General features: G+C 46.4%; 1 protein-coding gene across 1 annotated transcript in view; it reads right to left on the reverse strand.

Annotated features, from left to right (window-relative positions):
• The window catches only part of LOC115392908 (ryanodine receptor 2-like), a 274,406-nt gene that overhangs the window by 160,251 nt on the left and 100,999 nt on the right, over window positions 1–13,156 (reverse strand). Inside the window, 7 exon segments of the mRNA XM_030097575.1 lie at window positions 3,834–4,026; window positions 4,625–4,688; window positions 4,690–4,867; window positions 4,976–5,109; window positions 9,420–9,538; window positions 10,105–10,200; window positions 10,793–10,928. Coding sequence (XP_029953435.1) covers window positions 3,834–4,026; window positions 4,625–4,688; window positions 4,690–4,867; window positions 4,976–5,109; window positions 9,420–9,538; window positions 10,105–10,200; window positions 10,793–10,928 — 920 coding nt within the window.

Consider the following 13,156-nt stretch of genomic DNA (forward strand, 5'->3'; position numbering starts at 1 on the left):
TCAAGCTCCGTCCGGACCGGGAGGACACCCCTGTCGGTCCTGCCCGTGGACTGGCTTCGGTTCTACTGCTGGGATCCGTGGTTCTTGTGCTGGACCGTCCAACGGACTGTCCTCAACATAGTCCTAGGCTTTACTTCTTGTTGTCTCATGCTAGCTGTTGCCAAAGCTGTCTGTCCCTGGGAGAGGGATCCCTCCATACTGTGGTTCTCCCCAAGATTTCTTCTTTCCCACTGGGTTTTTGGAGTTTTTCTTGCCGGATGTGAGGGTCGAAGGCGGTGGTTGCTTCGTTCTGTCTCGTTACTGTAAATATTGACATATTACCATTAGGCTTATTCACTGTTTTTACTTTTACCGACCAATGTAACATCTTGAAGCCCTCTGAGGCAACTGTTGTTGTGATACTGGGCTATACAAAAATAAATTGATTGATTGATTGATTGATTGATCAGCTTTTCAGTCACATAAACTGGTCTGACTTTATCTTGAGCCATCAGAAACATCTTCTTGTAGTTTCCATTTACTGAGGTCTTGAAAAAGTTCAAATGGATGTTCCATGTGTAATACAGCTTTTTTGGGTGCCATCTCTGTTTTTTTTTCCTCTTCTCGTAACATTGTTAACCATTTTGTTTTTACCACTTTTTCTTCTTCTGGTGCAATATATCATTGATGATCAGCAGTTATGAAAAATTGTTCATGCATTCTTTGCAGTTCGTGTTATGAATAATAGAAAACAAACTAATATGCCGAGATGCAAAGTGTATGTAGGAACAACAAAGGTGTGTTTGAAATGTTTCACTTATTTGGATGAAAGCGTAATTTAGTTTTTATTTTTTACTCAGTAAATGTGTGTGACTTAGACCGCATTATGAAGACAGTATAAGTTCAGTTAAAATATAACTCTTCAATTTAAAAGCTTTTCTCCAACAAAGTGAACATTAGCAACGATCATCAGCTGCATAAGTAGAGAACATTTCTTCATACAGACACCGGGTAGCCCTTCATAGAGCAAAGCAGCTGCTAGCTTAAATCCTACTGTTCTCCACCATGCATATGAGCCATGGAGCGGATTATTGCTCAGTGTAGACGACCTCGAACAATCGGATCAGGAATATAATCCGCTATGAGTGAAGGGGATCCACTCAGGTATTAATATGACACATTTACAATCCGCTTCACCTTACAACCTGATTATAAGGAGGATTTCTGGGCTTATGCCACTGTCACAGAAGTGAAAGTGAATTAGAGGAACACAGGTCATATATGCATGATCACTATCACCATCACTATCACCATCATATTTGCATGATCACGCTGATCTTTAATCACTCCTCACATATTCGGTTACCTTGTCTTCTTGTGGTGGTTAGACTAATGGTGATCTGTAGTAGCCCTCTCTTGATGCACACCCCAAGTTTACTACTAGTTACTACTAGTTACTACTAGTTACTACTAGCTATATTCTCAAAAAAAAAAAAGGTTTGTGGTGTCCTTGCATTTCCATCCTTCCCTACACCTCCTTTTATTTTTGTGGCCTGGTCTGTTCACTACTATGGTTCATCAGGGGGAAAGAAAAGGGGAAAAAAATTGTATATATATATATATATACAATGGGGGAAATAAGTATTGAACGCATTAACTGTTTTGTCATTACATTTATTTCCAAAGATGCAATTCATGTGACATTTCTTCCAGACACTGGTATTAACTCAAATAATCCACACATGAAAAGAAATCACAACATTCAAATCCATAAATAGTGATTATGTGGAATTGAGTGCAATAACACAGGAAAAAAGTATTGAACACACTATCTGAGACTCGTTTAATACTTTGTGGAGAAGCCTTTGTTTGCAATGACTGCTTCCAGACGCTTGTTGTATGTATGAACTAATCGCCCACACTGCTCAGGTGTGATTTTTGCCCATTCCTCCGCACAGATTGTCTTCAAATCCTGAATATTCTTTGGTTCCCTCTGGTGAACCCTTATCTTTAGTTCTTTCCACAAATGTTCGAGTCGGATTTAAGTCAGTGATTGACTGGGCCATTCTAAACACATTGATTTCTTTTTTTAAACCATTCGAGAGTCAACTTGCCGTGTGCTTCGGATCGTTGTCCTGTTGAAAGGTCCAGCCCCGTCTCATCTTCATCATCCTGGTGGATGGCAGGAGGTTCATCTCAAGAATTTGCCGATAGATGTTTCCATTCATTGCTCCTTCAATTAGATGAAGTCTGCCAGTACCACGAGATGAGAAACAACCCCATGCCATGATGTTTCCACCACCAAACTTCACTGTTGGTATAGTGTTATTTGGGTGATGTGCAGTGCCATTTCTCCTCCAAACATGGTGTGTAGTATGACAGCCAAAAAGTTCAATTTTGGTCTCATCTGACCAGACAACATTCTCCCAGTATTCCACAGGCTTATCCAGATGCTTGTTAGCAAACTTTAGACAAGCTTCATTATGCCTTTTTTGAGGAACGGAGTCTTGCGGGCTGAGCGTCCATAGAGGCCATGGCGGTGGAGTGCATTGCCTATCGTTTTCTCTGTAACACTTGTACCCTGCTGCCTCCATGTCTTGCTGGAGTGCTTTCCGGGTGGTCCTTGGCTCTTTGAGAACTCTTCTGACCATCTTTCTGACTCCCTGGTCAGAAATCTTGCGAGGAGCTCCTGTGCGCGGCCTGTTGATGATAAGGTGATGCTTCTTCCACTTGCGGATAATGGCCCCAACGGTGCTTACTGGAATACTCAGATTCTTTGAGATAATCTGTAACCAGTTTCCATTCTGATGCTGAGCAACAATCAGGCTGCGAAGGTCTTGAGAGAGCTCCTTGCTTTTACCCATCATGAGATGTGTCTTGTTTGACTACTTGGTGAAAAAACAACCTGTTTATAGGGCCATCAATTAGCACTAACCCAGCTGATGTTGGTTTGCACTTATAGGAAGTACAAAGACTAGTTACTTTCAGGTGTGAGATGGTATGGTGCCTTTCCTTGACAAACTATACAGCTTTCCCATGGTGTGTTCAATACTTTTTTCCTGTGTTATTGCACTTAATTCCACATAATCACTATTTATGGATTTGAATGTTGTGATTTCTTTTCATGTGTGGATTATTTGAGTTAATACCAGTGTCTGGACGAAATGTCACATGAATTGCATCTTTGGAAATAAATGTAATGACAAAACAGTTAATGCGTTCAATACTTATTTCCCCCATTGTATATCATATATATATATATATATATAATATTATATATATCTATAATATATATATATATATATCTAATATTATATATATGTATACATATCATCATGTATATATATATACATACACACACACATATATATATAGCATATATATATATATATTATATATATATAGATATATATATGATATATATATTATGGTTTCTGTCAGTTGTTGTGTTGGGTTGTCGGCTCTGTTTTGGTGTTGTCCTAGATGGGGGGTTTAGGATTGTTCTTGGTTGCGTGTGGTGCGTCGACAACACTGTTTGTATTGTGCATTTGTACATAGTTGTGCCCCCCCCCCCCCCCCCCCCCCCCCCCCCCCCCCCCCCCCGTTCTCCCTCTCATTATCTCTCTCTTCCTGTCTCTCGCTCTCTGAGCGTTTCCGTCCCGGTCCTGTCCTCAGCCATGCCGGACGCCAGCTTTAAATAAAGGCAGCAGCAGGAGGAGATTCAGTCTCATCCTGCTGCTAACATTAAAATCTGTTCAGATGGTAAAAGGCTAAAATCATACAATACTGCACGCCCCAGCTGCTGAACAGGACAAGGGACAAAAAAAAAATAAAAGAATTAGAGGAACACTGACTTGACTCCAGCAGAGAAGCTGGCCACAGGGAAGAAGAGGCCGTCGGAGTTGAAGTTCTCGAACATGCCCTGAACAGGCTGTCCGTTGATTCTGAAGGAGATGCTGGGCACGCTGAGGTCCAGGCAGCAGCTCACCACGTCCTCCGAGCGCAGGAGGTGCTGATTGGGTGTGCTAACAGTCCGGGCAATGCAGCCTTGGCAGGAGGAAGAACAGTGGTTATTAATTTAGTATGGTTTTTTTCCAAACTGTAAACCTACATGTATATTGATATTCTGCTATGAAATCATTTACTCTGTGTGTCTGAGTTGCATTAAGTTGCAACTGCATAAAGAAAATATATTTATTGAAAGTAAACTGTATTTATGTGACTCTCTGTATTTTATTCATTTTTTTCTACATTTGAAACTGTGCAAAATTAAAAAAATAATAATAATAATAAAAAAATAAATAAATAATAATAATAATAATAATAACTTCAAAGATGTGCAGCAGGTCCATATGACTGGACAATATGTTGGCATGCAGAGCTTGACAGTGTATGAGCATTTTTGTGCAGTTCATTGTCCAGTTTTTTGGCAGAAGCAACATTGTCAAGATTGAAGTTTGACAATGTGATAACGATACATTTTATCATGTACTGTGTATGTATACGAAAAAAGGTTCAGTTCCAGCTAAGTTGTCTTTCTACAGTTTTGAAGAGTGATAGATTTACAACAATTTGCACATTCATGCAATAAAAAACCTCTGGGTATTATGCAGCCTTCATATTATCTTCAATAAACACAGCTCACCTGACCAAAGATGAAGTCCATCAAATCCATATGAGTAGAGGTCATCGCCCACGCCATTGCCCCCCCCACCCCTCCCCTCCACTGGGGTAGGGAGCATAGCCACTGGTGTTGGCCCAGCCCACCCTGAGGTGAGTCGCTTCTGCCGTGACAAATGGCAACACCTGATCTACAATCAGCTCGTAGTACCATTTCCTGTACTGGGCAGAGCCCTCGCTGACTCCTAGGAAGATGTTGGGTCTCATGCTGTTTGAGAGCAAACGACAGGTTGCAAACTGTCAGCAGTGAGTTAATGTGAGAGCATGAAGCTTTGTGAAGCTGAATCACAGCTCATGCAGTAACGTGAGTGTATACCTGCTTACGTGGTTGATCAGTCGCGTCTGCAGCAGCAGATCTCTTCCTGGCAGCAGGTTGTCACAGATCAAGTGCTGGTTGGAACGCACAGCCACACTGTGACATACACACAAAGAACACAACACATCCAGGACCTGAGGAGGAAACACAAACAGAGACATCATGAAACTCACGTACCCTGACCAGAAATCACACTGCTCCACAACATTAAAGCCAAACATCTGGCAGAACACGCACAGAAACATCTGCAGTGACAAGGTCAGACTTCAACAACAAACTGTCTGAACCCCACAAGGTCCTCATCTCAAGACACTGTCTGAACCCGTCTGAGCCCCACCAAGTCCTCATCTCAAGACAATGTCTGAACCCGCCTAAATCAAGATTCAAGATTCAAGAAAACTTTATTGTCATCCCAGTTCACATTAACATGTTTGTGGCACGAAAAGGGGGTACTCAGGTCCCGGGTCAGAAGCCTAACTCTAGGAGTAACTCAAAGGATACTAATAATAATAAGGAAAAATAATAAAATAAATAAATAAATAATAAAAGTATTTGCAGACAGTGTTCCAAGAGCAGTAACCTGGTGTGCAGAGTGTCCAGTGCTCAGTGATAGCAGGGTCTCTCTAGTGCGGAGTAGGAGCCTCCAGATCAGACTGGAGCTCAGCAGTCTGACTGCTTCAGGAAAGAAGCTGTTCCTGAGTCTGGTGGTTCTGCTCTGCTGCTCAGCTCCTTCCTGAGGGGAGGGGCTGAAACAGGCTGTGTGCCGGATGAGTGGTGTCTTTGAAGATGCGGAGAGCCCCCCCCCCCCCCCCCCCCCCCCCCCCCCCCAAACATGAAGAGTAGAGGTCCAGGATGGTGGGCAAGCTGCTCCCAGCAGGTTTTTGTGCAGCCTTCACCACCCTCTGCAGAGTCTTCCTCTCAGTAGCGGTCAGCTGCCATGCCACACCGGGATCCGGTGCTGAGGACGCTCTCCACCACACAGCGGTAGCAGCTCTTCAGGACCGAGATCCCCAGTCCAGACCTCCGCAGCTTCCTGAGGAAGTAGAGTCGCCCTCTGGTGGGCTTTCCTGACCAGTCAGGAGGTGTTCATCCTCCAGGTGAGGTCCCTGGATATGTGCACACCCAGGTACCTGTAGCTGGAGACCGTCTCCACGGCTGCTCGGCCGATGTGCAGGGGAGGGTCCTTTCTGAAGTCCAACAGCATCTCCTTGGTCTTCTTCACATTGATGCAGAGGTTGTTGTCTCCACACCACTGCACCAGGTGCTCCACCTCCTTTCTGTAGTTGGACTCATCGTTGTCGGAGATGCATCCCACTACTGCTGTGTCGTCCGCAAACTTCACAATGTGACAGCCGGAGTGTCGCCGAGCAGTTGTACGTTAGCAGAGTGAACAGGGAGTGAACAGGAGGGGCTCAGCACAGCCTGGGGGGAGCCGGTGCTGAGGCTGACGGAGGAGGAGGTGGTGTTGTGGATCCTGACGGTCTGAGGTCTGTTGGTCAGGAAGTCCAGTTTCCCAGTGTGGATCTCAGCCCAAGGAAGGAAAGCTTCTGCACCAGAGTCTGTGGGATGATGGTGTTGAAGGCTGAGGAGAAGTCCAGGAAGAGCAAACGGACGTAGGAGTGTTTGCTCTCCCAGTGGGTGGGGGCTGTGTGGACCACTGAGGAGACGGCGTCATCAGTGGAGCGGTTCCTCCTGTAGGCGTACTGACGGGGGTCCACAGTGACGTCGATGGAGTCCTTGATGTGGGTCATGACGAGCCTCTCGAAGCACTTCATGACGATCGGGGTCAGGGCCACCGGTCGATAGTCTTTCAGGCCTGTCACTGTGGAGCACTTGGGGACAGGAACAATCGTAGCAGTCTTTAGGCAGGTGGGGACAGAGGACAGAGACAGTGAGGTGTTGAAAATGTCTGCCAGCACCTCAGACAGCTGGTGGGTCAGTCCCTCAGTACCCCTGGATGTTGTCAGGGCCTGCAGCCTTGCGGGGGTTGATACCCAGAAGGGTCTTCCTTACGTCTGCTCAGTCACACTGAGGGGCGTGTCGTCAGGTGAAGATGTGAGTCTGGTGCTGGGGGGAGGGGAGTTCGGATCCTCAAAGCGAGAGTAGAACCTGTTTAATGCATCCGGCAAGGAGGGGTCTCTGGGACATTGTGCATTCCTGGCCTTGTAGTCTGTAATACACTTAATACTCTTCCACATACGCCGTGAGTCGTTGGTGGTGAAGTGGCCCTGGATTTTCTATGTGGCTTTGGCCCTTGCGATGCCTGCAGTCAGTTCTCTTCTTGCCACTCTAAGTGCTGATGCCTCACCTGCCCTGAACGCAGCATCCCTGGCCTTCAGTAGAGTTCTCACCTCCGCATTCAGCCAGAGTTTCTGGTTTGAATAGCAGGTGATTTTCTTGGTGGTCGTAATATCATCAGCACATTTGGAGATGAAGCCGAGGACGGTGGCGGTATATTCCTCCAGGTCCACCTCTCCCTCATAAGTTGCTGCCTCCCTGAAGACTTGCCAGTCTGTGCATTGGAAGCAGTCCTGGAGCACAGAGGCTGAGCCTCTGTCCACACAGTGACTGTCCTCTTTGTTGGTGGGATCCGTCGTAGCAGGGGACGGTATGATGGCACCAGCAGGATGGAGATGTGGTCGGAGAGGCCAAGATGGGGGCGGGGGAGAGCTCTGTATGCATTTTGAATATTGGTGTACACACAGTCCAGAGTGTTGTTTCCCCCGTGTGGGGATGGTGACGTGCTGGTGAAACCCAGGCAGGGCGTCCGTCAGTTTCACGTGGTTAAAGTCCCCAGCAACCACGTAAAACGCCTCCGGATCCTTTGTCTGTAGGGAGCTGATGCTGTCATGCAGCTCTGCTAGGGCTTCGTTAGCCCTAGCATTAGCATTAGCCGGCGAGATGTAAACAATGGTGACGTACATCAGGTTGAACTCCCGTGGCAGACGGAATGGCCGACATTTCACAGTCATTAGCTCAATCGCCTCAGAGCAGAAGCTTTTAACCAGCACACAGTTTGTACACCAACCTTCATTTATATACACACAGAGTCCTCCGCCGCGCGTCTTCCCCGGCCGCACGGAAGAGGCGAAGGCCGTCCATCTGGAAGGCTGAGTCCGGCATGTTGTTGTTCAGCCATGTTTCTGTGAGACACATTACGGCACAGTTCCTCATCTCCGTAGAAACACTCCGCCTCAGACGTAACAAGTCCACTTTGTTATCCAAGGAGCGGACGTTGGCCAGGAAGAGAGTAGGAATCGGCGGTCTGCTAGCCTTTAGCTGGGCCTGCGCGCCCGCCCGCTTCCCCCTCTTTTGTTTCCGGGTGCAGCGTTTCCTCTTGCCGGGTACTCCAAGCACTCTGCGGCGCCGCTCCGTTGTTCTCAGGAGCCGGTGTCTACCGAGTGCAGATTTCAGTGCCGATGAGATTGTAGCAACCGAACTGTCCCTGATGTTCTTCAGTTCGATTGAGGAATAAGTTTTTAAAGAAAATAAAGCTGTTGAAGCGTTAAAAAGGGCTTCTTTCCGGGAGCTTGAGGAGCCGCTGCACAGCTGTACGCCGCCATCTTGGATCCATGACGTCATCTCGAACGAGATGAAATCCCACCAAGTCCTCAGCTCAAGACATTGTCTGAACCCGTCTGAACCCCACCAAGTCCTCAGCTCAAGACACTGTCTGAACCTGTTTGAACCCCACCAAGTCCTCAGCTCAAGACATTGTCTGAACCTGTCTGAACCCCACCAAGTCCTCATCTCAAGACACTGTCTGAACCCGTCTGAACCCCACCAAGTCCTCAGCTCAAGACACTGTCTGAACCCCTGTCCTCCAGTGTCCTCATCTCAAGACACTGTCTGAACCCCTGTCCTCTAGTGTCCTCATCTCAAGACACTGTCTGAACCCCACCAAGTCCTCATCTCAAGAGACGGACTGATCCCCACAAAAGTTACAGTATGTAGATAGAAGCTATGTACCACAAGCCAGGCAGTTAAGGCAGTTGTTATTAAACCTCTTGTTAATTAGCTCACGCTTGATCCAGGTGTTTTGACAAGTTCCAGGCCAATATCCAACCTTCCCTTCATTTCTACAACCCCCCCCCCCCCCCCCCCCCCCCCCCACCACCACCACCACCACCACCACCACCACCACCACCACCACCACCACCACAGTTGGCGTCAGCTTTGGGACTAGTATTAGAGGAGCAGTCTCATGCTGGCTACTGAGGGAATATTGACCCGAGCTGGACGTGGCTGCTGTACTGTTTACTCCCATTTACCTCTCTGGTGGCTGTGAGCAGCTCAAAAGGTGGTATTCTAGAACTCAATTTTCTGTGGGTCTTGAAAGATCAGTGAAAATCCTCTAAAATGGCTGGCAGCCACTGAGTTAAGAAATACACCACGACCCCACAACCGCCACCCCCTGTGTAACTGTGTAAGTGAAGGACCAGACCTTGTGGTTGCGTCCGTGCTTGTCCAGCAGTGATATGATGGACTTGATGTGTCCCTCTTTGATGATGTTTAAGGCCTCAGGACTCTCCACCAGCACACAGTGAAGCACCTCCAATATACCTCCAAACACAATCAGGCACAGTCTGAATCAGTCAGTCAGCGTGAGTTAAACAAAAAACAAAAAAAAACAAAACAAGAGAATGTTTCCCAGAGTAGTTAGGGAGACTTTATACAATATCAAAAACTTTCCTTTTTAAACATTCAAAAATGATCATGATCAGTTCTAATACCATGTCTGAGATGTGATATATTCGAGACCTGGACCAAGTCTAGTTTTCTAAAACTAGAAGACATTCCTCGATCATGATGCAATGAAATCTTTCACTGAAAAATAAATGAATTCATTCTTTTTCTTAATCACTAAGACACTAAATCAAGCAGCGTCTGAATGCTGATTCATTACAAGGCTACGAGTCTCATAAATCTAATGTTTTGACCAAAATGTTAATTAGATCAGTGACGACAATGATTTCTCTATCATCCCACTGAATGTGACAACTTTTTATGTTTCACAAAACCTTCTGGTTTGGACACAACTGACCATTTCCAAGCTGACAGAGGCTAAAGTACTATTAGGGCTCACTGCATATGCTAAATCAGGCAATGTCAAAGATAAGATGATTTACCAGAAGACGCCTCCAGTTGCTCCAGCCGGCTAATCAGCCAGTCCAGTGAACTGGAAAACTGGGCACAGTTCTTCCTGTTTCCTCTGATAAGTGCAGCTGTGAGGACAGAGGACAGAGGACAGAGGACAGAGGACAGAGGGCAGCACAGGACACACTGCTTAGTGTTGAGACACCTGCTGTCCTCTGATGAGCTTCTATACAGATGCCACTAAACTGCTGAGTGATTTCTCACCTGCTTAAATTATTACACCTTCATAGATTTAACTTGTGTAATTTAACCCTGTGTGTGTGTGTGTGTGTGTGTGTGTGTGTGTGTGTGTGTGTGTGTGTGTGTGTGTGTATGGGTATTTCTGTCCTTGTGGGGACCAAATGTCCCCACAAGGATAGGAAAACCTGGCACGACCTACCTCGTGGGGACATTTTTTGGGTCCCCATGAGGAGAAACAGTGTTTTCTTGGCCATGTTGTTGTTACTGAAAAAAGTAAAAATGCAAAAACATTTCTTTAGGGTTAGGCTTTGTTTTTGTATGGTTAGGGTCAGGGTAAGGGTCAGGGTTAGGGGCTACAAATGAATGGGAGTCAATGGAAGGTCCCCACGAGGATATAAATGCACACGTGTGTGTGTGTGTGTGTGTGTGTGTGTGTGTGTGTGTGTGTGTGTGTGTGTGTGTGTGTGTGTGTGTCTGTACCCAGGAGCTGATAAAGTGAGTTGAGAATGGAGCTCCAGGATTCAGAGGCCTCTCGTCCGACTGCCTCAGCAAAATGAGCAGCACTGCTGTAGACGTGCAGATGATCGATACACTCCAGCACCAGGTTGATCATCCCCTAGCAACACACAGGTTCTGAGTTCTTCCACTTCGGCTGCACAAACATAACAGTGTAACTGGACGAAACCTCAGAAGCAAAGAGCTGTGACCAGAAAAAACAGAGCTGATACAAAAAAAACATGCACATAATAAATACAATGAAGCAGTGACTTGCAAACCGCTGAGATCCTCTAGATTTACCACTGAAATCTAGAATGAAGACAAGAAACAATTCTGAAAGTAAAACTGATTTAACAGGAGAACCAACTGGAATTAACTTACAGGGGAATCAAAGTTTACAAGCTGGAGGAACTATTTAATTAAATCACAATAAAGCAGCCACTTTATTTTGATTTAGGCTTAATGCAGACTGATCATTTTCAATAAGAATTAGATGTTTACTAGGTCATTTTTAATCTTTTTAAAGAGGGTTTCATTTTTATTCTGCATCAAAGGGGAACTAAAACTCTCGTGTAAACGTAGCTATTTAAATACATTAAAATTAGATATTACATTTAAATTAGATATTATCACTAAAAAACTACATGCCTCATGGAAGATATTTTGGTTTGGTTTGGTTAATTTTCGGTAGGAAAATAAGACAAACGAACCTGTATGGTCATTTTCTATTAGTGGCCCAGTTTACATGTGTTTTTTCAATCCGACTGTAAACAATCGGATTAAACGAGTGTGTATTCATGAACGGCAGACCAAGCGATCCACGATGAATCCTGGTTCTCCAGGGTCCTGGTGAAGCGGATTATACAGCGTGCTGTGACATGAGGACAGGGTCTCTGGAGGACCCTCCAGGTCTTCCTCTCTGCAGCAGTTTACAACCCGCTCCACCTACAAGCCGATTATACGGGGCCCATGTAAATGTTCCTAATGACCCACTGCATTTGTCCCTACTCAAAGATCATTTGGGACAATGGTCTCACAGTTCAGCTCAACACCACAGCTCACTGGTAAAAGCTCATCTCTCTCCCAGAACTGTGCACTCATGTGTCAAAGCTACATTTTTTTTCCATATAAACAGTCAGAGCCTCCAAAACATCAAGATCCTTCTCAACAGCTTTGGCTCGTTTCTCGAAACAGATCAGACATTCTCAGTTCTCTTGGTTCTCTTGTCAAAACAACCTGGACGGTTCAGCAGAACCTCGTGGTTCTCCTGTCAGAGACCAGATCTCTTCCAAATCAGTTCACTCATGAGGCAAAACTACATTCCTTTCTCAAACGAATGGCCAGCGTCCTTAAAATGCTTTGTCCTTTTGGCATGGTGTGTCTGTGACAGTCAGAATGTTGAGATGTTCTGACTTTAAAGGGACTTAAGGCAACTTTTCAAAATTTACCTCAGTGCTGCTGCGATACGCGCTGCGGGTAACTGCAGCCACCAGCCAAGGCGGCACTGGAGCGCGCCCAAACATTTTATAGAATGTCCGCCTGCTTCAGGCGTCTCCGTGGAGCAAGCCGCGGCGCGGCAGCTCCGGATCTCCGCTCCCGGGCGGAGACGCGCTCTGTGCCGGCCGCGGAGCGCGCGGGGACCCGCCGCATAACCACGGAGGCGCGTGAAGCAGGCCGCGGCTGCTGGAGCTCTCCCGTCGCCGCCGTGGAGCAGCTCCGGGCCGTTTACCCAATCGGCCCCGACTCAGCAGGGGGCGCTGCTGAGACTGGCCGCCTGTGAGTGCTTTGGGACGGGGGAGGGGCTCACGCAGCACCGCTGCTTGCTGAGAACAGCGGAGACGTCCTGTCACGTCTCCAGAGCACCAGAAAAAGCCGCTAAATTTGTCGCTACTTTTGACAAAAAAAAAGTCCAAAAGAGGCTTTGGAAAGTCGCCAGATTTAGCGAGAAAGTCACCAAGTTGGCAACACTGCCCGCCCCTGATCCCAGCAGTGTCTGAGTCCTTGTCCACGGCGGCCATGTTCTTCCTGTTCGGCAGCACGCATACAGCGTCAATTTACGTCACATCCCCACGATTGAGCAGGAAATTCGGACCCCGAACAGCAACAAATTATTTGGCACACAGCCTGTATAAGGCAACAGACAGATACGTGGATTGGCCTGTTATTTTAGGTTTTTAATGCTTCACGACCCATTAGCATTGAATAAAGTGGAAATGCATGTGTAGTTTTTCACAAATCTTGCCTTAAGTCCCTTTAAGGCAGAGCAGCATTGAAATGTTCCTCCTCTGTCTTTGAGTCTGAGCCCAGTCCTTCATTCACTATGGTTACTGTGACAGCTTTTATTTT

This window comes from Salarias fasciatus, chromosome 8, assembly GCF_902148845.1.
Source record: "Salarias fasciatus chromosome 8, fSalaFa1.1, whole genome shotgun sequence".
In the NCBI taxonomy this organism is placed as follows: Eukaryota; Metazoa; Chordata; class Actinopteri; order Blenniiformes; family Blenniidae; genus Salarias; species Salarias fasciatus.